The sequence below is a fragment of the Calonectris borealis genome, chromosome 16 (genome assembly GCF_964195595.1).
Source record: "Calonectris borealis chromosome 16, bCalBor7.hap1.2, whole genome shotgun sequence".
Taxonomy (NCBI): domain Eukaryota; kingdom Metazoa; phylum Chordata; class Aves; order Procellariiformes; family Procellariidae; genus Calonectris; species Calonectris borealis.
Genome location: NC_134327.1, coordinates 11,133,429 through 11,156,473, shown reverse-complemented (window position 1 = coordinate 11,156,473; position 23,045 = coordinate 11,133,429). Strand labels below are relative to the sequence as shown.

At 48.0% G+C, this 23,045-nt stretch overlaps 1 protein-coding gene across 2 annotated transcripts in view; it reads left to right on the top strand.

Moving 5' to 3' along the window:
* The window catches only part of PRKAR1B (protein kinase cAMP-dependent type I regulatory subunit beta), a 104,054-nt gene extending 96,721 nt beyond the window's left edge, over positions 1 to 7,333 (top strand). For both annotated transcript variants that reach the window (XM_075165227.1, XM_075165228.1), the window contains exons 10-11: positions 4,404 to 4,485; positions 4,918 to 7,333. In XM_075165227.1, coding sequence (XP_075021328.1) covers positions 4,404 to 4,485; positions 4,918 to 5,090 — 255 coding nt within the window. In that variant the 3' untranslated portion in view covers positions 5,091 to 7,333. The remainder of the gene's footprint in view (positions 1 to 4,403; positions 4,486 to 4,917) is intronic.
* Positions 7,334 to 23,045: the final 15,712 nt, after the last annotated feature.

Sequence of the window (23,045 nt, the reverse complement as noted above, 5' to 3'; positions counted from 1 at the left end):
ACAGAGCAGTGATAGAGGGATGAGCAGGTGCGTGGGGTGAGGATGGCAGAGAGGTGGTGATGGCACATTGCTTTTGGAACTGCTACTCTTGTTGGTTTTGCAATAAGATGCCTGTATTTCCTTGGAGGAGAGGAGAGAAGGTTAATGATATCGGTTCCTGGGAATACAGGCACTGAAAGGGAATATTCCTGGATCCACTGAAGATCATCATTTCACTCCCAAGTGTCTGCCAGCAGAAAGACATGCCTGTCTGCTTTCAGTTTAATATCATCGCAAAGCCCTGATTTATTAAATGGTGTCAAACTTCTTGACAGTCTTTGAGCCTGTGCTCTGTAGGTTTCGCTCGGTGGTGCAGGAGGCTGAAATGGCTATCAGTGTACAAGACAGTATTTTACATTGAGCCGCACTGAACAGCCTGATCCTGCAAATCTAGGATCGTGCAGTTTATTTCAGAGAAGACTGATCTTGCCAAGTTTTGTGTGCCACCTAAGGGGAAATCTTTCCCACTGAGACCAAATGAATTTTGGGGGTGAGAGTGATAAGCCCCTTGAATCCTTGCTAGATAATGCCCGAACCTCCCAGGACAGGGCTCAGGAGATGTATTCAGTTGTATCATTTATAAGAGGTAGGGTTTGCTAAAGCCCAGGAAGGATAGAAAGCTCAAAAATTGTGTTGGAAAGATTTGACAAGTAAACTAAAATGAAATACAACCATGAAACCTGTGATGGGAACAAGGGTAGGGGTCAGCACTGAATTAATTTAATATGACTATTTCATTAAGTATATGGATAAGGATAAGGCATTGTTTCTGTAGTATTTTATTGTGTACTATTTTATTTTATTCTGTATTGTTTTATTTCTGTATTATTTTTGCCTGGTTACACTGGTCGTTTACAATTGGACTCTTCCTCTAATACAGTCAGAATAGCGTTGTTCCCAGAGATAAGACACGCAAAGTGAAGGTGATACAGATGGATAATTATAAATACATCTTCTTTGTTTCATGGTGTGGACAGTCTTCCCGTGAAGGTCACTCTGACAATGCTCCAGGATGTACTTGCGGAGCTGGTGACTTCTGCAACGAGAGGCCAAACGGCGTAATCAGATCTTACATCTGGGTGCTCGCTGTCAGGTTTCAGGAAACTTCTTTTGCTCCGTGATAGACCCGTTCTCACTGGGCAACGGGAAAAGCCTATGTGACTGTTAAAACAAGAGTGGAAAAATATGTATCTGGAATATGCATTGCTTTATCCTGCCAAGCCAAGTGTTTATTGTGGAGGCCAGACACATCTGTCCTCCTCCAACAGATATCATGGTGTTTCTTGGATTAAAAAGGCCGACTGTAGTGGAACAGTGGAAGAAATTGCTTCAGAAGACTGACTTATTGGAGTCCTATATCACATGGACCCTGTCAAAAAAATATTAGCCACAATAAAAGCTGACACTTGGGGAGATGAAAGCAATATTGCTTGATATTGTGATTACCTTTATGGCAACATGCTCAAGGTGGGCAGTGAGTCCTTTCTTTCTTTGACCTGGGTGGTCAATATGATTACTTTGGGGATTTTTTTTGTTTTATGTAATAAAACATCTGTAATAAAAGTTGAAAAAAAAATGGTTTTGGGAAAGAGACTGGAGACATGGATTGCAGACAGCTATTTGGGTCAAGGGGTTAGGTTTTTGCCAGGCTCCAGATGGGGACGGAGAGGAGGACAGGGGCTGGAAGCGATTCTGAAGCTGATCCCATCTACATTGCACAGGCAATAAGAACAGCATCAATTCAGTGAGCTGCACCTGATCTGAAGTTTGGCGAGAGAGAGGTCGATATACGTATTATTCACTGTATAGGGCATTTCCGAGAATGCTGCTTATGCATGTGTGTTTGTTCTGAAAACTTGCAGTAAGTGTGAATAACAAAACTCATTACACTATCTTTGCATTTTCGTGCCCTTGCAGATTTACTGGAAGATCTTGGAAAACAGCAGCTTTGGCGGAACAATTTAGTTATATCAAGGATAAGGAATTTTTGCTGGAAACTTGACAGGCACCGAATCACTTTCTTATATCCAGTTCTTTTAGTTACTTCTGTGGATAGCCTTACACTTGCTGTGGACAATTTTATGTGCATGACATGTTTTAATGGTAGATAAAACCCCAAGCAAACCCCACAAAAGACCAAAACCAACCTCCCCCTGTATGTTTGGCTTATTTTTGAACAACCTTGCCCAGTTCAGGTGCCCTTGCTCATGCACATTGTGCCTAGCACATGGTTCTGTATCTTCTGCCATCAGCTGCCTGGAACTTTAAGAGTGAAAGCATTGAAGCTGAGAAGAGTTTTGTGATTGTTTTCAAATGGTCCTGAATTTACAGCCCTGGTGTTTCTTCAGTATTTTTGTAATACTGATATGGCCTGTAGCTGATGGGGTGGAACGGTAAATTGTTGTGACCAATGTAACGTGTTGACAATCTGATATCTAGGGATTTATGCTAAGCAGAGGTTACTGCTAATGGGCAAAATGAGAAATTGTAACTTCTAATGTGTCAGATTAATTTGATGTACACCCAGGTCTGTATAAAAACCATCAGATGCTTAGCATATATCAAATAATACTTGCACATTATTTGATTTTTGTTTCTTGTTCTTGGCATCAGCAGAAATAAGATTTACCCCTTCATTTATATAGCACATAAAGATTACATTATAAGTTAACCTAGAGAGTGGCCCAGCAATTTTTAAAGTATATGGGCTTAAAAATAACCCTGTTATGAAATAGGACATGATGCAACACAACAGTATTACAGCAGCTTAGTTGTGCTTGTTCAGAAGAAAGCAAATTATGATCGTTTGCTACAGAATAGTGGATATTCTACCGCTCTTGGTTATTCCTGGGCCCCCAGGTCCTAGAAAAGTGAAAGTCAGACCTGAAGCAGGCTTTCATTGCTGTTCAGATTTGCAATTCAATGACGATGTTTGCGATACTATAGGGTGTATTTAAACACAGTGCAAAGGTGAAGGGCCAGTTCTCCAGGGTGCTGAGTGCCTTTAACTGAATTGAAGCCAAGGTGTATCAGGGTGCTCAGTGCCTCCTCAAGCCCCCCACCGTACTCTGAGGCACACAAGTTTATTTTGGTGGGAGGAAGCTGCAAGACGTTTGCAGCCAGTGAATCTGCACTGAATGCTCTGCGCTGGAGGGAGGTTCATGCTCCAAGCTGGGGTGGTCCTGCAGCTGGTTACAGGCACTGACAGCGCCGACGAGCCAAGCAATGCAAGACTTGGGTGTTAAACTGCAGAGTGAGGGCTGTGATATTTTCCAATAACTGGCATCAATCTTCTGAGCGTAGTCCACATTACTGCGTCTCCTCCCCTTCCCTGTCCTGGCTGGGGCAGGATCAGCCCCCACATATTACTTTCCAAGCTCAAAATCTTAAAAAAACATCGAAACATCGATGCTCTCCAACTGCACTGTCAAAAAATGGCTCTCCAGTCTATTTAAAAATCTTGGCTTGTAAAATCTTCTTAATTTCAGTTAAAATAAAAATACATTAACATTTTGCCTTTCCTTATGCTTTTGGTTCGGACTCAGAAGATAATTTCGTATGTTACTGTAATTTTTTTCCAGAAAAGCCGATACCTTCTCTATTCCTCTACAAAAGCTTTATGCCACAATAATTTAAGATTTCCTCCAGGTTAGAATATTTCTGCATGTAAAACCTCTTTGAAGGTTTAAATAGACTGTAACTGAGTTTTGACATGTATTAGCACGTGTCAAGTACAGCAGTTATTAAGGGTAGTGGAGACAAGACACATTCCATCTCTCCAGCGACTGACTCGCAGGTGTCCTGATCACTACAGGCCACAAGCGGGCAAAAATCACCCTTTGTTGCAACAAGCATTAAAAACTCGCTTTACCAACCATTTCAGCGATAGATTCAGTGAATGATCAGGTGAGGAATAAACTCTAGTTGCTGTCTTACAAAATCTTGTCCCAAGACCGTGACTGGGAAAATTGCCTTTTTATTCCTTATGATGTAAATCTTCTCTGCATCTCTTGTAAGGTTCGGCATCCACCCAGAACATATTTATAAACTATATCAAAGCATACACTTGCACAGCATGATCTGCATTAGTTCAACAGGATTTACTGAATTCTGTCCCATTCCTCTTCTCTTCTGTGTGAGCTGAATCTGTCTGCATCCAAACAACTCCTAAGAGAGAAATCAAGTTTGCCATACTGATGGATTTTTTTAATTCTTTAATTCCTTTCATTCATATATAATGTCATCTCTCCCATAGCAGAACTAAAGGAGTGTGACATGCAAAAGGAAATACTCAGGACTTGATACTTTTTAAAGCATAACAGGTTTAAGCAAAGCCAACTGACTTTCTGCACTTCTCTTCCCAGGGCACAGCTTCTGTTCTGCAGCGCAGGTCTGACAACGAGGAGTACGTCGAAGTTGGAAGACTTGGTCCATCAGATTATTTTGGTAAGAAAATTCAGCTTAAGTACGGTTCAGAAAGTCAGGCATGTAGAGTTGTATCGAGTAGTTATTGTCTTAATTAGTGTTCTACTCTTTTACAAGCGAGGGGTTATGCGTAGGTCAGCCGCTGCTTTCAGGGCTACTGAGAGATTTCAGTGAAGCTGAAACCATTCCTTGGTTTACACCAGCGTAGCTGACAGGAGACAGATCCAGAATCAGCAAAACAGTCTGAAAGCATTTGTTTTCAAAGGCATTTTACACGCATGCATTATGCATGTGTAATGCATTTGTACTGTCAACAGAATTATGTAAGATGTCTATCAGGATATATATAAAGGGAGATGTTCTACAATCAAAGCAACTGGATGGTGGCTAGAATGTGCACCCTCCGAAAAAGAGGCAGAGGGTGTGTGACAGCGTATTTGTCCCTGTTTCCAGGTGAGATAGCGTTACTGCTCAATCGGCCCCGGGCTGCTACGGTGGTGGCACGTGGACCCCTGAAGTGCGTAAAGCTGGATCGGCCCCGCTTCGAACGAGTGCTCGGTCCTTGTTCCGAAATCCTCAAGAGAAACATTCAGAGATACAACAGTTTCATTTCGCTCACCGTCTAAATGATTCCTTCTGGAAAGCTGCCTTTGTGTGACCTTGTGCACTTAAATTTGCTCTGTGCAGCTCCGTAGCTTTATGAAGAAAAAAATAAAAGGTGTGCATTTTATGTGTATTTTTTCTGTTTATGTCACGTACTGGATGTCAGTTCAAATCTCATGTATCATGTAAGTAGGAGGACAACTGTTTGGATAAGACTAGCTTTGGGGAAGATTAGGCTTTTGGCTTGCATAAAAGATTTTTACCTATTGTTGGATCATATAGCTTAAAACTGTGTTTTTAACTATCTGAAATACATATGAATTCTATTTCCCTCATTATCTTTAAAGTTGGTCTTATTCACCTTTTGTCAAGCTTCTTTGATAAGTGATGTCCCTCTGCCTGTGACTTTTAGAAGACTTTTCACTGGCTGTGGACTGGAGGTTTCTGAAACCTCACAGGGTGAGTGGCAGTCACGCAGTTTAAGAGGGAAGATCGGAGGAAGATTTTGATCATTCCAGCAAGCCAGGGAAAAGTAGAGCTTTTGAGTCATTTTGTTTGTGGCTTAGATACAGGGGCCATATTCCTCCGTGTTACAAGCCCTTTCAGGTCTGCTCTGTAGGATATGCTGAGCCAAACAGCCTGCTCTGGTCTTCTGGGTGAAGAGGTCAAGGGACAATGGTTTGTAAGAATTCAGATGGAGCCTTTAGGACCTAAGGTATTTGTCCTCAGCTTTTTTTAAATGAAGGTTTGCATTAGATCCCTTAAAAGTCAACAGGAACTTCTCTGCTGAATTAAGTGGGCTTCAAAACATGTTTATCTGCAGCAGAGTGTCCTCGGCCACTTCTCTGAATATTATAGGAAATGCTGAAGAGGTGGTGCCAGGTGTATACCGGGGGCAACAACAGCAGTTTGTTTTTAATAAGGTCCACTTAATTAAATTCAAATGCCTTTCTTTTAGCATATGACTAAATTTTAGGATTTTTTAGGATTTTCTGAAAGCCAAATACATGCTTCAAAATGCCGCCTCTCCTCCAAAAGACAGGTACTGTGTAACAAAAAGCACCGGGATCTTGCCACGAGCTCCCAGAGCCCAGGTCCCCCCCGGTGCCTGCAGCCTCGCTGGCAGAGACATGGGTCTCCTCTTGAATGGAGCCTTCTGCAGATCCAGACCTTGCTCTGCCGTGCAGCCCTCAAGGATGGGATCCTGTAGATTATTCTTTGGGAAGATCTTCCTTTGAGGGAAAACTTGTCTTTGCTAACAGCAGCAAAGGTCTGCATCTCAGCGACGCTAAGTAGCACTGCCCGCTTTTCAGTTGTGGCAAAACTATATTTCTTCTTTATGATAGCATTCTTCAGGGTAAATATGAACTTTCTGTACCTTTCACATGCCAAAGGTTATGCAATGAAATAAGGCAGCAATCTCCCTTTTGAAACTGGAGGTGTTAGAGAAGAACATGGCTCAAATTACTGCTGCTGACGTGCAGTGTGCTTTCTTCTTTGGAATTAACAAAAACTGACTTGGGACTTCCCTATCGACTCCCACCAAGAGGGCCCAATATTCCAGTACCTGCCCACAGTGGTTTTTACAGAGCTGACGGCTTCTTGACTTCAGACTCGTCATTCAAGGTGCTTAATTTATTTCAGCATATTTTCAGTGATCCTGTCAGTGTATATTTGTTGCTACTATTTATTATGATTATGTTATGCTTCTTGCACGTGTTATTAAATATGACCATTCACATTTTTCACCCTTGCAATTTTTATCACGTACATTTATATAGGCAGACCCCCATTATATATATAGATAAATGTATATGCGTTTGCAAAACTTTTGATTTGCTTCACTGTTTTTGTATTCTCTTGTGCAATTTTTAAAAGAAATATTTTTTAAAGGTTACCAGTCACTCACGTATGTTCTTTTACCTATTGCATTTCTGTTGTATTGGTAAAAAATTGTAAGTGTTTTGCATAATATGCAAGATACATTTCTTGTTAAACACCAAGTATTAGCCTCACTGTTTAGAAGTTATTCAAGCGCGCACACACAACACAGATTCTTTGCTTTAAACCTTTACAGCTCATGGAAAATACCTTTGAATTATGGTTCTGTTATAAGCAATCTCAAGAGAAGTGTAACCATTTAACACCAGGATTCCTATGCTTTAAGTGGAACAAAATGATATTTGATGACATTTTAAAGATAATTGTAATATTTGCAGTGGATGATGGGACAGAATTACAGTATGAATAAAATTCTTCTACATTATATGCGGCCGTTGTGGGTTTATTAATAATGTGAGTCTGTATGAATAGAAGTCATGTTGTAGTTAAAATCTGCATATTATAAAAAGTTTGAACTCTCCTGAAAATAATCAGATGCAAAGGGACAAAAAATAGACCAAGAATCCCAGTACCATATATAGTAATGGAAACCAAACTGGTTTTCTGGAGAATTAGCATGAAGAAAAAAATTTCTTGTGTTTAAATGTAGCCATATATGTCTACATAAAGACGTAGGGGTCCAAGGTGTCTCTTGGACCTTCATGTTGTTGTTTAGATGCCAGTTTAGCCAGGCATTTAAGCGCACGTGGAAGCATGTGAGCTATCTTGCTGGTCGTAGGGACCCTGTGTAGAGCTTCAAAACCCACAGGTCTGCTGATGAGTCTGTTGTACAGCCAGTGGGAAGAACTGGGGAAGAACAGACTCTTTCTCAAATACCGATGCTGTTCCTTTTCCCCCTCAGTATGATAGACAAAGCCCGTGGCCCCGGCCACACTGGGGATCTGTCCCAACCGTTCCTCTCAACTTCTGGCCATGGATGGGTTTTTAGAAGCGCTGCTGCCCTGAGCCCGAAGCACAAAGCCATTTTTGGCACCAGAGATGTACTGTGCTGCTGCCATGGCTTGTGTTCATGCAATGGGCTGGCCAAGAACTACACTGAGAACAACCTTCTCAGAGAAGGCAGAGCCTCCAAAAGAACCACCTCCATCTCCTGCATCAGGGTGAATGCATGGGTTGAAGGACTGGAGAGGATGGCTTCTGGGTGAGGAAGAGGTGTTCAGCATGCTGTCAGTGCCACACTACCTACGGTATCCACCAGAGCCCTGGGTGGCCACCTAAGTAGGTACGTTGTGGTCCAAGGCTGGCTCCGGTGCTGGAGCTGTCACCCCAGAGCAGCATGCAGGACTTGCGGATTCACTCCGTGCAGCTTCTCTGCGGTGGCCCCCGCACAGGAATCTTGGGCGGCTCCCGGCATCCAAGGGCTGTCCAGCTTTCCATTTTTGGAGTGTGTTATTTTTCCCCCCTTTCCTATGATTCAGGAGGGAAGGACTCGTCTTTCCAGAGAATTACTCACATTATGTAGTAATCAAAAGTGACCACTCTCTCTGAGGTTCTTCCAGAAGGACATTACCAGCCCACGCTCCCCAGAAAAGAGCATCTCACCACTCCTCATTGTCATTCTTTTTTCGGTTGGTTTTAATTGTGTCGCAGCCATTTCAGGACTCCCAAGACAAAAGAAAAGACTTTTTTTTTTTTTAATAGACACGAATTGTACCTCCAGGTTTTTTACGAGGCCCATGTGGCTGAGCAGGCTTTAGTGTGTGTATCAGCTTACCGTAAGCTGCCCTAGGCGTTCCCACTGCTCGGTGGCAATGGGTGCCTGAAGTTGTGGGGTCCTGTGAACCCCGTGAATCCTTGATCCTCAGGCGAGCACAGTCTGTTACCTGCTATGGTAACATGTTACCTGCTCAGGTGGTGGTGGAAAATGAGCCGCTGCAGAGGATCAAGTAATCCCAGTGCACACCAGCTTGGTTGTTGGCTGCTGGTTTGTTTTTCTTGCAGTACGTGGTCTTCAGAAGTGGGGTCACCGCACGAAGGGTGACATTTCTTCCGTTGTGAAGGTTGCACGAGGTGTGTGCATCGCATTCAATTTTGAAGTCTTAAATGGTGCATAAATCCTTTCACTGACCTATTTATGGAAGAGATCATGTTTGTTCTTTGTGCACGTTTCTGTGTAGCAGCTGAGAGAGAGAATATTATCTTGTGCAGAGACAGAACCGTGATGATCTTAAAGAGAGCCAGAGACCCTACTGCTCGCTGTTCAGGCAGTGCTACAGGAATGCAAAAAGGCTGTTGCGGGCGGATGGGAGTTAGCAGAGCAGGAAGACTTTTTGTTGTTGTTGCACCATTGACCCAATGGGCACTAGCTGGTTTAAAAGCTCACACTTCATAGAATCATAGAACCATAGACTAGTTTGGGTTGGATGGGACCTTTAAAGGTCATCTTCTCCAACTGCCGTGGGCAGGGACATCTTCAACTAGACCAGGTTGCTCAGAGCCCCGTCCAACCTGACCTTGAATGTTTCCAGGGATGGGGCATCTACCACCTCTGTGCCAGGGTTTCACCACCCTCATTGTAAACAATTTCTTCCTTATATCTGGTCTAAATCTCCCCTCTTTTAGTTTAAAACCATTCCCCCTTGTCCTATTGCTACAGGCCCTGCTAAAAATTCTGTCCCCATCTTTCTTATAAGCCCCCTTTAAGTACTGAAAGGCCACAATAAGGTCTCCCCGGAGCCTTCTCTTCTCCAGGCTGGACACCCCAACTCTCTCAGCCTCTCCTCACAGCAGAGCTGTTCCATCCCCCTGACCGTTTCCGTGGCCTCCTCTGGACCCGCTCCAGCAGGTCCATGTCTGTCCTGTGCTGAGGGCTCCAGAGCTGGACGAGCACTGCAGGGGGGTCTCACCTGATACCTCAAAGACCAGCTCACCATTCAAAGACAGAATTATCTTCTCTCACATTCCCAGGCATGTTTTTTTAATTTGTTCCTAATGATTTGGCAACTCTGACTGGAGCTCATTTTCGCCTTCTTCAAATGCACACGGCGGTTCAGAAACTCCTAAGAGTGTTTCCACAGCCAGAGTCACTTCTGTAGGTCCCACTTCCCTCTGGAGAAGAACATACTTGGATATGAGCGTCTGTGTAGCCTTGAAAATCTGATGTTACGGGAATGCATTGGCTTCGATGCTCCTCCTCCGAGGGTGTCTCTATGGCTCTTCGCTGCTCGGCAGAGTTTTATCTGGGATGCAGCACTTGCACAACAAGCTGGCCTTTTCTCTGAAAAAGCTGCCTGGCCAAAGGAGCTGGCATCTGCAGCCATCTGGTATTTTTGCGAAGGCTGAGGATGTTTTTTGTGCTTGATCAGGCTCCAGTACCAAAGTGATTCTTCTGATGTCCAAAAATCTGGATTCAGCTTTTAGAAGAGAGGCTGCACTTTGCCTGGGAAAGGAAAGGAAAGCATGAACGTCTCCTTGGGCATACTCTGACTGCCAGCTCAGAAGGACATGGGTAACTGTTCGCCTCTGAGTGCTCCAGCCCCTCCCCAGCCGTGTTTTAATCCTTGTTTTCAAGTCACTCTGCAAAAGTATCGCAGAAAGCCTCCGCTGCCCAGACAAGCTGCAGCGCACGTCTCATCCTCTTGTGCTTAGGCAATTTTAAGTGCGCAGAGTTCTCTTTAAAAAAGTCGTGAGCTCTCACGGAGGAAAAAAATAATCATTTTACCCAAGAAGACTGCTCCTGTTCCAGTATAAACTGTCTCCAAACATGGAACAGCGGCGTGCCATGTTGCTGCATGGGCCAGCAGCGCTGAATGAATTGGCAGATGCTGCGCTGCTGCGTGATCTCTGGTAGCTGGGCTGCGAGAACGCTGCTCCTCTTTACTCACAGCTTTGGTTCGAAGCCGAAAGAGTCGAGTTGCCAAAAAAGTGCCCCTCGCCCCAGCCCTGACGGGATAAATCGAGCCTCGCGCTGCCAGGACTCGCCGGGTGCGTTCACCTTACCCTTGGTGGGTGCTAAGAGCCTCCGCTCTTTGCAAGAACTGGCAGTCGGCGATGGGACGTATAGACTGATGATGAGGTAGGGATTTTCTCACCACTGCCTGCTGTTACTGGCGCTCTGGATGTTCATACTGCTGGCTCGAGGGAAATCAAGCCTTTCTGGGAAGTGGCTACTCCCTATCCTCTTTATACAGAAAATGTATTGTTATTATTTGAAAGCACTTTTGTATTGCCCTTAGACTACAAGCATGGCGATTGTTCCATTAGAAGACATCATGGTGCATAGCAGTGAAATACGACGTACAGTACCATGCAGTATGTATTTTCCAGATAAACTGGGAAAATAGTGAAATGGATCTGCAAAGTGGGGGTACAATAGCTGCTTTGCATTCCTCCACATGTGTGGAATTTATATGCACTACAGAGTGACTCTGTTTCGTTACCATGTGTTTACGATGATCGGATGATTAGTCGTATTTCTAGCCGGTTTCATTTTCTCAGTTGTATTTGTGGGCCAAGCACAAAGTCGCAGCGACTTCACCTCGAACGCGGCAATGAATTAGTGCTGGCTAAACCCTCCCACCATTTATTTCCACTATGGCAGCGAGGGGGAACAGACTTAGCAGCTGAAAAATACACGAGATTATTTCTCCTTCTCATCCAGGGGCAGCTCAAGCAATTTGCCAGACAGAAGTCGTTGGCTGCGTTTGCAGACTCTGGGTTATTCGACTTCCAGCCCGGAGGTGCATCTCCTCCCTGCCCGGGGAGCTGGACCTGCCGCAGAAGCGCCGAGATGTGCCAACTGTTCATCGTTTAACTTGCGTAACGATGGCTGCGGGAATCGCTGCCGGAGGAGAGTCTGCATCTCTTAGCGCCGACTCTGCAGAGATGGAAAAGCCCTGGTCCTGGTCCTGCAGCCGGAGGAAGGAGCCGTGCCCCTGCGCGTGGGTCGTACGGCTCCTGGCGAGGCCGAGGAACCTACCTGGGAAAGCCATATTGCTGCTCCCGAGCCTGGCAAGCCTGTGAGGCACCGCTAACGGCCACCGGCAGCATCACCAGCTCCGCTCCCGCTGCGCGGACGCTCCGATGCATCCAGCACGTGCTACCAGGGGCCAAACTCCCGTGAGATGGCAGGGTGGCTCACATCCTTGACACGTATCCAGCAAAGCATCACACCCTCTCCTATTGCCTTGCATTTCTGGCTCTTAGCCCGGGATTTAGCTTCTAGAGAAATACAGGATTAGCCAAGGAGGACTTTTTAAAACTTGTATTTGCAGGGGGCAGGAGAAGGTACCGACACGGCCGGAGGTTTCCGAGGAACACGAGAACCAGCCCAACAAAGGCGGCCTTGTGCGAGCCGGGAGATGCAGCAGAACCTGTGTCCGGATGAAAGCTGCCCTATCAAAATAGCCATAAACAAACCCGCCTCCTCTGCTACAGAAAAGCTGTTGTGCCAGGAGCATATTAAATTGTATATGCTTTTTCTCAAGGCAAAAGAATTGCAGCAGTGACGGCAGCTGTGCGTGCTGGAGCCGAGCCACCGTGTTCAACTAATGAAGGCCTCGCTGAGGACGGGGTGGGGGAAGGACTGCGGATGAATGTATGATTCAGAGGGACCCGCACTGAAATAATCTACCGGCACTGGGGATATGCGGGAGGGAAAAAAAAAATGATTGCCCCGGCACCGCGAGCTGATGCATTTGCCAGCGGGCGGCACAGGTGATGGGCCGGATCCCTTCCCGGGCGGGGATCTGCAGTCCCGCGGGTGTTGGTGTTCCCAGGATGAGGCAAGATGTGCTTTTCCCTCCCCGGGTTTCCCTGGGGAGGTTCTCGGTCTCACCCCCCCGGGGCTGAGCTGGGCTGCAGCTCCCGCTCTGACCCAGGCGGAGCAGCAGGGCAGGGGGTGCCCAGCCTGCCCAGTGCGGGCTGTACAGGAGCTGGGGCTGGAAACCAGTGAGGAGCGGAGAGGTGAGGGCAACCCCGTCCTCTGGGGCAGCGGGCTCTGCTGACGGCCACCCGGTCGGTCCCGGGAGGGGTGGGTAAATGGGAAATAAAGTGTCCTGACAGCCACAGGGAGGATTGGTTCAGCCCGTTTCTCCCCCGCAGGGCTGCTCCCGAGGGATTGTGCCTGTATCCCGGAGGGACAGGGCGCAGAGGGCTCGGGACTCACCCACGCTGCAGCCAGCGCGTTGTCTCAGCGAGGCCACCTCTGCGTGAGTGTCCCCACGCCGGGGACAGGGGCCCGGCGGGATCCCTCTGCCCTCCGCAACCTCCAATCGTGGGTGCGTGATGAACAACCCCGAAAGAGGATTTCGTCACCATTGACGCCGTCTCAGCCAGGTGTGAAATGAACCTTGCAGCCAAGCTCGTTGCTTGGTTGGAGGAGGACCTCTGAGTCTGCTGCCCGTGCTTTGCTCTTAACTCCTTGGGCTGTTAAAGGTCCAAGCCTGAGCCTTGCAGCCCCTGCAGAGGTGAGACACAGGTCCCGTGGGAGCCCAGGTCAGCCAGGGACCTTCTGTGAAGTATGGTGAGCACCTAAAATCTTTTTCCACCTGGAGCTGCAATTTCCTCGTCAGCAAAGTTGAGTTGTGAATAAAGAATATGGGATAATTTCTCATTCCTCCCAAAATTTAGAAGCATCAAGAAAACTAGCAGGATGCTTTCCCTATTAACTCAGGAGCATGCTAGCACCTCAAGTAGATCCTTCTTAGGAAGGAGCAAAATAAAACAGAATAAATTCAGAAAGGACGACTTCTGTGCAAACACCTTGCAGGTGCCTCATCAAAGATCAGTTTATCCCCAGGCGATGCAGTTCAAACGCTGCACGAGGAAATGGGATAGAAGAGCCTGACACCCATCTCAGCTTAAATTCAGCTGTCCCATTCTTTAAGGCAGAAGAGGAAATTTATGGCCCTCCTGCAATGCGAGCAATGCTCCCAGCGCCCACAAGGTAAATGCCCTTTTGTGCTTGAATCCGTTCCCCATCTGAAGTCACTGCGCACATAGGGCTAACGTGATTCAGTGAAAGAAAACCCATTTGGGTTGCTTTTTAAGCAGATTACAGCAGATTAGCCGACTAATCTATATGGAATCCTCTCTCCAACAATTTCAAACTGTAAACAAATCCAGCCACTTTTGTATTGCATATAAATATTTACCGTGGATTATACGAAGATTAATCTCGAATGATATTTGCAACAATGGTTTTATTTTATGACTTGCTACCTTTAGTAATGTAAAACCTTTTGGAAAGAAATATATCTTCAACAAAGCATGAATTTAAGGCCCATCAGCTGTACAATAGCATGTACCGGAGCATGTACACAAACAGAAACTGAATACATTATTGCCGACAGATGAAGGAAAATAAGAATAAAAGCTACTGGTGCAGAATAAAAATGCCTGGGATTATCATAACGTGGAAGTAAAATCTTCCCTGTAAGATCTGACTGGGTGTTAGTGGCTGACACCTCACTCACAGTTGGTTCTTCAGCTGCAGCAAAAAGTTGTGCGTGGTTTGCAAGCAAAGGGCGTTTGATGGATGCTGTTTGGTATCCCGAGATGCCACCCTCCTCGGGCGGGCGGTGGGAGTGAACCCGGCCCTGCCTGCTGCCCAGGTGGCTGGTAAGAAAGGAGGCAGCTTTTGGAAGGCAGCAGTTCGTCTTCCTGCAGATCTGGGGTTTTCATCGTATCTCCGGCCACAGGGAGAAACCTAAGAGCCACCAGATCAAAGCTTCAGAGGCTGCTGCTGACCCCGGTGAGATCCCTGCAAGCCCAGTGACTCGCGGTGTGAAAGCTCCGAGGTTTGATTCCCGAATTTAAAATGTCACTGGGGAGGTGAGGGGTGGGAATGGCTGCTGGTATCACGCAGCCCGGCAGAGGAGGGAACTACGCGGTCGAAGACTAACGTCTCTTGCTCTGCCACACCGCCTGGAGCTGAATCCCGGTGGGACCCACGCAGGGACGGCGTGGGAGGGCACCGGCAAGCGGAGGGAGAAGGGAGTCGATGCACAGTAGGTGCCTGGAGCAAAGTGCATCCTTCCAAAAAAACAACAGGCCAGAGGCCACTGCTGAGGGTCCACCTGCAAAAGCCAGCGCAGGACCGTGTTGGGCAGCACGTCGTGCTCCGAAGGGGGTGTTTCGGGGGCAGCCGGCACCAGCCTGCCCGCAGCGCTGGTCCCCGTGGGGCTGTGCCCGTGGTTCCAGGCTGGCCGGCTCGGGTACCGCTGCTCCGCAGAGAGCAAAGCCGGCTTGCACGGCATTTGGTTGGGACATGGGAATGTTGTGTCTACCAGGCTAGCGGAGGAATGCTCGGTTTACAAGACAATGGCTTTTTAGGAAGCCAGAAAAAGTTAAACAGCCTTCCCAGATGGCAGATTGTCCCTTTCCACCCTTTGTGTAATTAGGGCAGCTTCATACTCCTATAAAGAGACGATCTGTTTAATAGAAGAGATTTCCAAAGTCTTAGCAAATGAGTATCTGAGAACTGGCTTCTGATGTGGTTTATGTTCTTTTTGATAGATTTAGGTTTTGGGAATGTTGGTTACAGAGGCAGTGAGTGATTCATGCTGAAACCATCCGGGTGCCATCTGATACACGCTGTCCACCGAAGGTGGAGGGAGGCTGCTGCCTGTGTTGTATTAATGCCTGCAGTTTAAGCTGTTCAGTGGTAAGTCATAATTGCAGAAAAATTACTACAGCAGAGAAAAAGAATGGGCTGTGTTTTGCAGAAGAGAGGTAATTCTTACCAGATCAACATTTCCATAGCAAGCTGGGGACTTGCAGTGATGCCTCGAGACCTCAAACCGATGTGCTCTGCGTAAGCAGCTACGCTGGCACCTTATGAAGAGCAGCTCTCCCTGGAGAGGCTCTGGCCGCTGCTTGATGACCACAAAGCAACACAGACGGGAGCTGATTGCTTTGTGCTTACTGCCCACCTTGGAGCTGTCCTGAAAAACATCTTTCCCCCACTGACTGCAGTTTTGTCTCGGTAGGACTTGCAGGATCAAGCCCTTGACTGATGGGGGAAAGAAGCAGGGGGAGCAATATCATTCTCCTCGACATTTTTTTCCCCTATAGTCAAGCATTTCAAAATCCCGTCTCCATCTGAAGAACATCAAAGCAAGGAAAAGGGCAGAGGGTGGTCTCTGAAAAATCTCAAAGGGGAGCTGCTCTTCAGAGGAGGATCGCAGTCCTCCAGCTTTGATGTGCTCCCCGGAGCCCAGGTCCCACCAGGTGACCCTTTTTTTCCAGCCGCACAGGCTGCTGGCTGAGAAATCACTCCGAGATGAACCCTGCACCACAACAGGAGAGCGGTCACTGAGCGTGGAAAACGGGGTGAAGAAAGCCGTGGGGTGCAATGGGCAGCAATGAAGTGGTCGCTGTCCCCCAGCTGCCTTGCAGCACATCTCTGTGCTGACTCCTGTCACGAGGGCAGGAAAGGTGGGAAGCAGGGATACTCCTCATCAAAACTCACGGATTCCCGGTGGACTTTTGTAACTTCTCCAGGACTTGTGTGAGAGCAGGGCGAGGTCGCGAGCCAAGAGCTTTGCAGCATCACATACCTTTGTTGCCACGTAATAAGCAGAAGACTCAAGGATGCTATTTCTGTTTGCAGGTTTTTCCCCCTCTGTTGCTCGCGTTTCAACTACACATAAAACCAGAAGGCAAGTTTGTCTTCTTTTATATCAAATTTGTAGCCAAATCATGGGGGTTCCTTGACCACTTACTCCGAGTTTATTCATGTTAAAATAAATTCAGCGTCTCTAGGGATCACTGCCTTGTGCAGGCATCGAGAACTGCTGTAGGAGGCTGCCAGTACCGGAGCGGCAGCTCCAGCCCACCGAGCCCTTTGGTGATGCTGGAGCACCAGGACCGTGCTGGACAGCCTTGGAGCGGCTCCGTCAAGGGCCGTGTGTCCTTCCCCGGGGAAGCCACCCCTCTCGCCTCCTGTTTTGCAGCGTTCCGCTGGCCCCGTGCCCGCGGGGTTAGTTCATAAACCCCATTCCACCTGCAGCTCTTTCCCCACGCGGAGCAGCTCTGATTGGGAGAGAAAACAGCCGCGGCAGGAGGGACAGGTATCTTTTCCGATTCAACGTCCCTCTTCTATCGCAAGCTGGTGGCCTTGGCCGAAGCCCAGATAACCGGGCACCGAAGGAAGCCCCCCCGCGCTGGCCAAACGCTGGCCAAAGAGCAGCGCCAGCAGCTCCCGCCCGAGATAACGCAGCGTGCTTTCAAGATTTATTGCCTTTATCCCCCATTTACTGCCAGCCTGAATGTTTCGATTATCTTTTTTCTGTTTTGGCATTTCCCTAACAAGCAGTGTTATTTTGTTGCTTCTGTTTCAGCGGGGACAGATGGGGCCTTGTTTTCCAAACATGACACACATACACTGAAAAGCAAGCGGACGATGGCAAAGCATATTTGGTCTGCCTTGGTGATTTGAAAGGTTATTATCTGACCCCTCTCTCATCACCTTAGCCCCATAAATCTAGCAAAGGGGCCGCTCTTAGCCCTTTAGAAATGAATCCTGTTTCCTCTGCAATAGACTCATGATTTCATTGCTGACCTTACCAATTAATTCCCATAATTAATTCACTCTGACTTTCTCAGAAGTTCATCCGCTCCCCAGCTTGACTCTCGTGAGGCAAATTCAGCCTTGGGGCAACTTCACCCGTAGCTAGGAGTAACATCAGCACTGACGTTAGCCCACGGTTCCTGCTTTTTGGCTCTAGCGGCATCTCAAATCGCTTATTGGCATCGGGTGGTTGTTTTCAAGATCTCACATAGCTTCCAGTCTCCCTCTCCGATGCTGCTACACTGAGAACGAGCCATGCTAGCTAATCTCCCGTCAGGATACATAATGTCAGAAGAAAAACCTGGTAGAAAAAATGCTCATCACAGTTTGTTCTGCAGTACAAAAGGTCGTTCTGGCTGAATAGTTTGTCACAAATTTTCCATTTGGTGTGAAAGTTTTCAGAGAAAATTATGAGTTTCTTCTCTGCGACAATCAAAATATTTCATTTTCCAGTAGCTACCAACTCTCCCCTGCACCAAAGCACAAAGCAAACACGACAGGTCATTTTCTTCAAAAGTGCTCGTCATCAAAAAAGCTCTGCACATCTCCCCAGCAGCCCTTCTCGTGACCCTCAGCTATCCCTCTGAAGCCCCTCCGGACGATAGCCTCTCGACCAGCACGGCACCCATCCCTCCAGCTCCCACGGGCAGCACACAGATTTCCATGGGGCACGACCAGGGTGGTGCTACCTGGGGGAGGATTATCTCTATCTGTATTCCACACCGCGACGTACAAAATTAGATTGTTAAAGGGAAGAAAAGCAGAAATATAAACCGGTGAGAGCTCTCCTTATGTTGCTGCCAAATACGATCCTTTGGCATTAGCAGATTAACCTAAAAAAAATTCCGGCCTCTGGTTTTTAATCCGTTTCGCGTCCCACCCATCACTACCGGCGAGGCTGGCAGCAGACCTGGTCGCGTGTCTGAAGCCGTAGGGCCGGTGTGTGTCCTTAGCAGGGGATGCGTCTGTCACGTGGGGTCCCGAAAAAACACCATCACCCTTCCGCCGAGCAGGGTGTGACGGAGACAGGGTGCTGGGATGGGAATGGATGAATCTGAGTTCTGATTTCAGCCCAAGCAGCAGGCGGGGAAAGAGAAATAGCCCGCACGAGGCAGCAGGCTGCTGCCGCGCCGCTGCCACCGGCTCCCCGGGCAGCAAGGGCTATTCGCTGTGCTTCAGACCCAGCAAAGCCCCGCGCCGCCCGTTAACCGATGCGTGTGAGCATCTCGGAGAGCCCCAGGCAAGACCTGTCTGTCCACCAGCCAACATACGCTCCTGAAAACAGCCTTGCAACAACCTCTGGGAGCCAAAATGCTCCATTTTACCAAGAGAAAAACCATTACGCACCAAACCTCACTTCCCAGGAGGGCACGATTAAAGGAATGTATTTTGGCCGAAGGGTGGAAATGGATCAAGTCTGCAGGTTTGCACCCAGCGGTGCGGTCCGTTGGGTGCCGCGCAGGTAAGGGAGGGCTGCCTGCAGAACAGGGTTCGCCTGGAGCTGCTGCTAAATTCATTTTTTAATGCAGCGTTTTTGATTATTTCCTATTCACTTGATACACCACCAAAATAGATCCAGTTCTCCCCTGTTTTAGCCTCTGCTAAAACCCTCAGACCACATCTTCTCCTATAACAAAAAGTATGTGGAATTGGCTAAAAAAGAAACATTCCTGTTCTCACAACACTTTAAAAAAAAAAAAATCCACTCCTTTCCTAAAGAAAAAATAGCACTTATAAGACTTTATAAAACTGCTTCTGTCCAGAAGGCTCCTGCGTCAGATCAGCTCCGTCCCTTTAACCATTGCTGTGCCAAGCCTCGCCGTAAATTATTCATCATCCCAAAATAGCCGCTGAAAATAGAGGCGAAAGGGGGGGCTTGATAACAGCAATGCCTATGACATAATTTATTTTGATCTTCCTGAAAGTCTTTAAGAAAATCTTTAAGAACTTGGGGCGGGACAAGGGAATGATAAAGCTGTAGGGATGCAAGAAGAAACCCAAGCACGAGAGCTTACGGCCTGCGGGGGGGCGAACGCGGGACGCCTTCGTTAGGCTTGGTGAGAAACTGCGAAACGCAGAACGAGAGAGAGGGAAATCAAGCAACGAGCTGAACTTGCAAATGTTTTTGGCATGAAATCGTGAGGGCAAATGCAAAGCTATCCGCCCACCCGCACAGGCGTGGAGCTGCCACTCTACGGGGACAATCCTATATATATATATAAGGGAGCAAAGGAGACTGCAAGGGGCTTTCACGGGCTCTTCACCGCGGAGGAGAAGACTTGTGGGCCACGCTACCCGGCTCGCGAGCTCAGTACAAGACGCAGTAACAGCAGATGCTGAAAGGGCGATACGGGTCTTGGGAGGAAAGCTGGATAAAAGCACATTTTTGCAGCAGTGTGGTGACCCCGGGCAGGCACCCGGCCCCTCGTGAGCCGGGGCGAGCCCTGCGGATGGGGACAGCTCGCGAGCGCTTTGTGCCCAGCAGCGGGGTGACCCTGTCGCCGGCAGTGCCGGGGCGAGCCGTGCCGAACGGGCTCTGCGTCTCGGTTGCGGGGGAGTGTTGGGAAAACCGCACCCGAGCGGAGCTGCCGGGAGAGAGAAGGACATTTTGTTGTGAAGGGGTTTTTCTTCTTCTTTGATATTTTTGTTTTTCAAGCTGCATTTCTTTGAAAGGCTTTGTGGACAGTGTGGGCAGAGCCAAGTGGAAGGAATTTAAAGGGAGAAGCCAGTTCAGGGTCAGAGCCCGATACGCGAATATAAACCAAACAATTGCCGATGGTACGAAGCAGATCCCCAGAGCTGACGCGGGGCCGCAGACGTGGGACCGGCTGCGGGGGGGCACGCGGGAGCAGCGGCGCTGGCGGGCTCTGTGCATCTAACAGCCAGCAGCGCCGAGGGACGTAGGGAGCGTACGCAGCCAAAACAAGGATGAAGGCACGAGACGGACCTGCACGGGGAGGCGAGGCGGGGCAGAGACCCAAATAACAAGCCTGACTCGGCTGTTTTGGTCTTGGCCCTCAAGCTGGGGAGGGAGTTCCTGGGCCGCTTTCCAGCGGGGGCAAGGGGAACCCGGGAGCCAGCAGCTGAGTGAACATGGGCTGAGGAGGGAGAACATTCAAGCCAAGAAGCCTCGCAAGGAAAAACAGTCATTTGCTCTGTTGCCTTCACATACGGTGAAGACTTCTCCAGTAAGGGGTCTGATGCCCTATCAGACTATTATGGCTTTAGGAAATGAAACTTGGAAGGCTGGATTGCTTTTCTCCTGCTCCGTGTGTAATGACCTTAGTGCCGTTTCATAGTCACCTCTTCTCTGGTACCTGCTGCTTTCTAGTTCACAGAAACTAGATGGTTAGAAAATAACCATCATCAGGAAGGAAGACTATGCCGCAAGAAATTGTAGCTTAGTTTACTACGGCTTTTGGCTCCTGTGTGCATGGCCAGATTTTGTTCTCACACTGTTTCTATCCTAGGGACATTCCGGACACAAATTTCTTACTTGCTTCTTATTCTTTCTACTGATACTTTGGCAAAGTGTCCCTCCCCTCCGAGGAGCCTTTCATTAGGTACACGTGGGATCAAAGTCAGACCTCTGGGACCGCAGAGTTACAGCCTTCATGAGACTTAGCAACAAGGCTATTTTAGAAATGGCTTGAAAGGTAATTTGGGAGAGAAGGAAATGTCTTTCCTGCGGAAGCCGGCCAGGTGGGCAGCACTGCAGTTGGAATTTCCCTTGCCACAGACCATGCACGAGTCCTGCTAGTGCCACTGGGACAATGTCCCCCTTGTGCAGCAGGTGACATTTCACTCTGGTTTGAGGGGACCACCACACACCTCCTCAGGCCCCCCAGCCGGAGCAGGTGGTGTTTTATGGGGGAAGTTTTTCTGGCACGACCATACGTACACTAGAAATTGGACTGAGACCACGAAGTTCACTGTGGATCAGAGCTGCATTTTGAAGCAGTGATGTAGAAGTTAAAGACTCCACCGCTGATTCCCAGTCTCCTGAGCCATCTGGCTCCCTATCACTATTTTATCTTTCTCAAGTGCTGCGAATGCTGAGGCCCTGTTCTGGTGTAATGGCGTTTCAAATTAAATCGACAGCCAATTTGGATTACGCAACCATGAAGCAAAGACACACAAGACGCAATGCAGAAAGTCCCTCCTAGCAAAAGGTTTCTGATGACATTTATGGGAGTAGGTGGCTCAGGGGCTTCAGGGGAAATTCCAGACAGATGGGAAAGTAGCAGTGGTACAGCAAAGCCCTATGGAGGGTGGGACCAAGGGCACATGGTGAACCACCAGAGAAGATGTGGTTATGAGATCAGACGGATGGCCTGGGGAAAGTCAGCGGAGATGTGTGGAAACCCAGTGGGCAGCTGGCAACGTGATGCTGAGATGAGCATGAGATGTGAAGGGTGTGGTAAGGCAAACTCCAAAAGACTAAATGCTTGCTTAACGCCAGGAAAAGAAGCAGGTCCATCCTAATGACGTCAAGAGAACACTCCACGCTCTGGGTTAGTCATGCTCTTAAGTGCTGGGCTGAATCTGGGCTGTGCTTGACCCTGCCTCTCCATCCCTCAGAAAGCCAGGGTTGAGTAAGACCACACATCACACCGCACACCTCCGGAGGGAAGTGATTAAGCCATGAATAAGAGGTCCACCAGCTGTTGTGCTTTGTGTCTGTGCGCACGCCGTGGAAGCACTGCAAAAAAGAGAGCCTGGGACCAAAGGTGAGACCTCCATGAAGGAGCATGACACCAGCTACAAGACTGAAAGGATGAGCAATGGAAACGGACACCAAGCTAGCGTGATGTTTGAATCTGGCATCTTAATTTTAAACAAAGGAGGATAGAAGAGTATTTTTCAAATCCTTCTCATTAAATAAGGCTCCCAGCTCCCATTTCAGTGGGAGTTGAACATGCACACCTCTGATACCCTTGGGAATTTCTGTGTAACTTCGGTATCAGCCCTACAAAGGCAGGTGGGGTTTTTTGGTGGAAATCTATGACAGCTGGCTTCAGATCTGGCCCTTCCTTGTCTCTGAATGGCTTTCACGCCTGGCCACAGAATATTTTTAAAGTCATTGATAATGACAGTAGAAGACTAATCCCCAAAGACTTCTACCACTGACTTCTGTAAAAGCAGGATTTTACACTGGGTGTTGCTAAAGGCACATATTTTCCCCAGAGGTTTTGGACTTGGACACAGATCCACCAGTTATGCTAGTTGTCTGCATTCAGAGTAGAAGTGGACCAGGCACTCAAACAGCATCAGTCCCTGATCTGGCCTTTTTCACTTCCATAGCAGCCACTAAGAGCATCCAGGCTGCTGGGTGGCATCCCCACCCAGCAGCCCTCCTAGCACTACCCAGTCCACTGCGTGGACTCCAGACGGGCACCGGCTGGCGGAGCATCCCATCGCTCCGGGGCTGTCGGGGTGTGCTGGAGCAGTTGGGGCTGGCTGGCTGCACCTTTAATCTTCTCTGGCATCCACAGAAACTGAAATGAGAGAGGAAAGCTATGGCAAAAGAGAAAACAAAGAGACAGAGGCAATCTGAAACCAC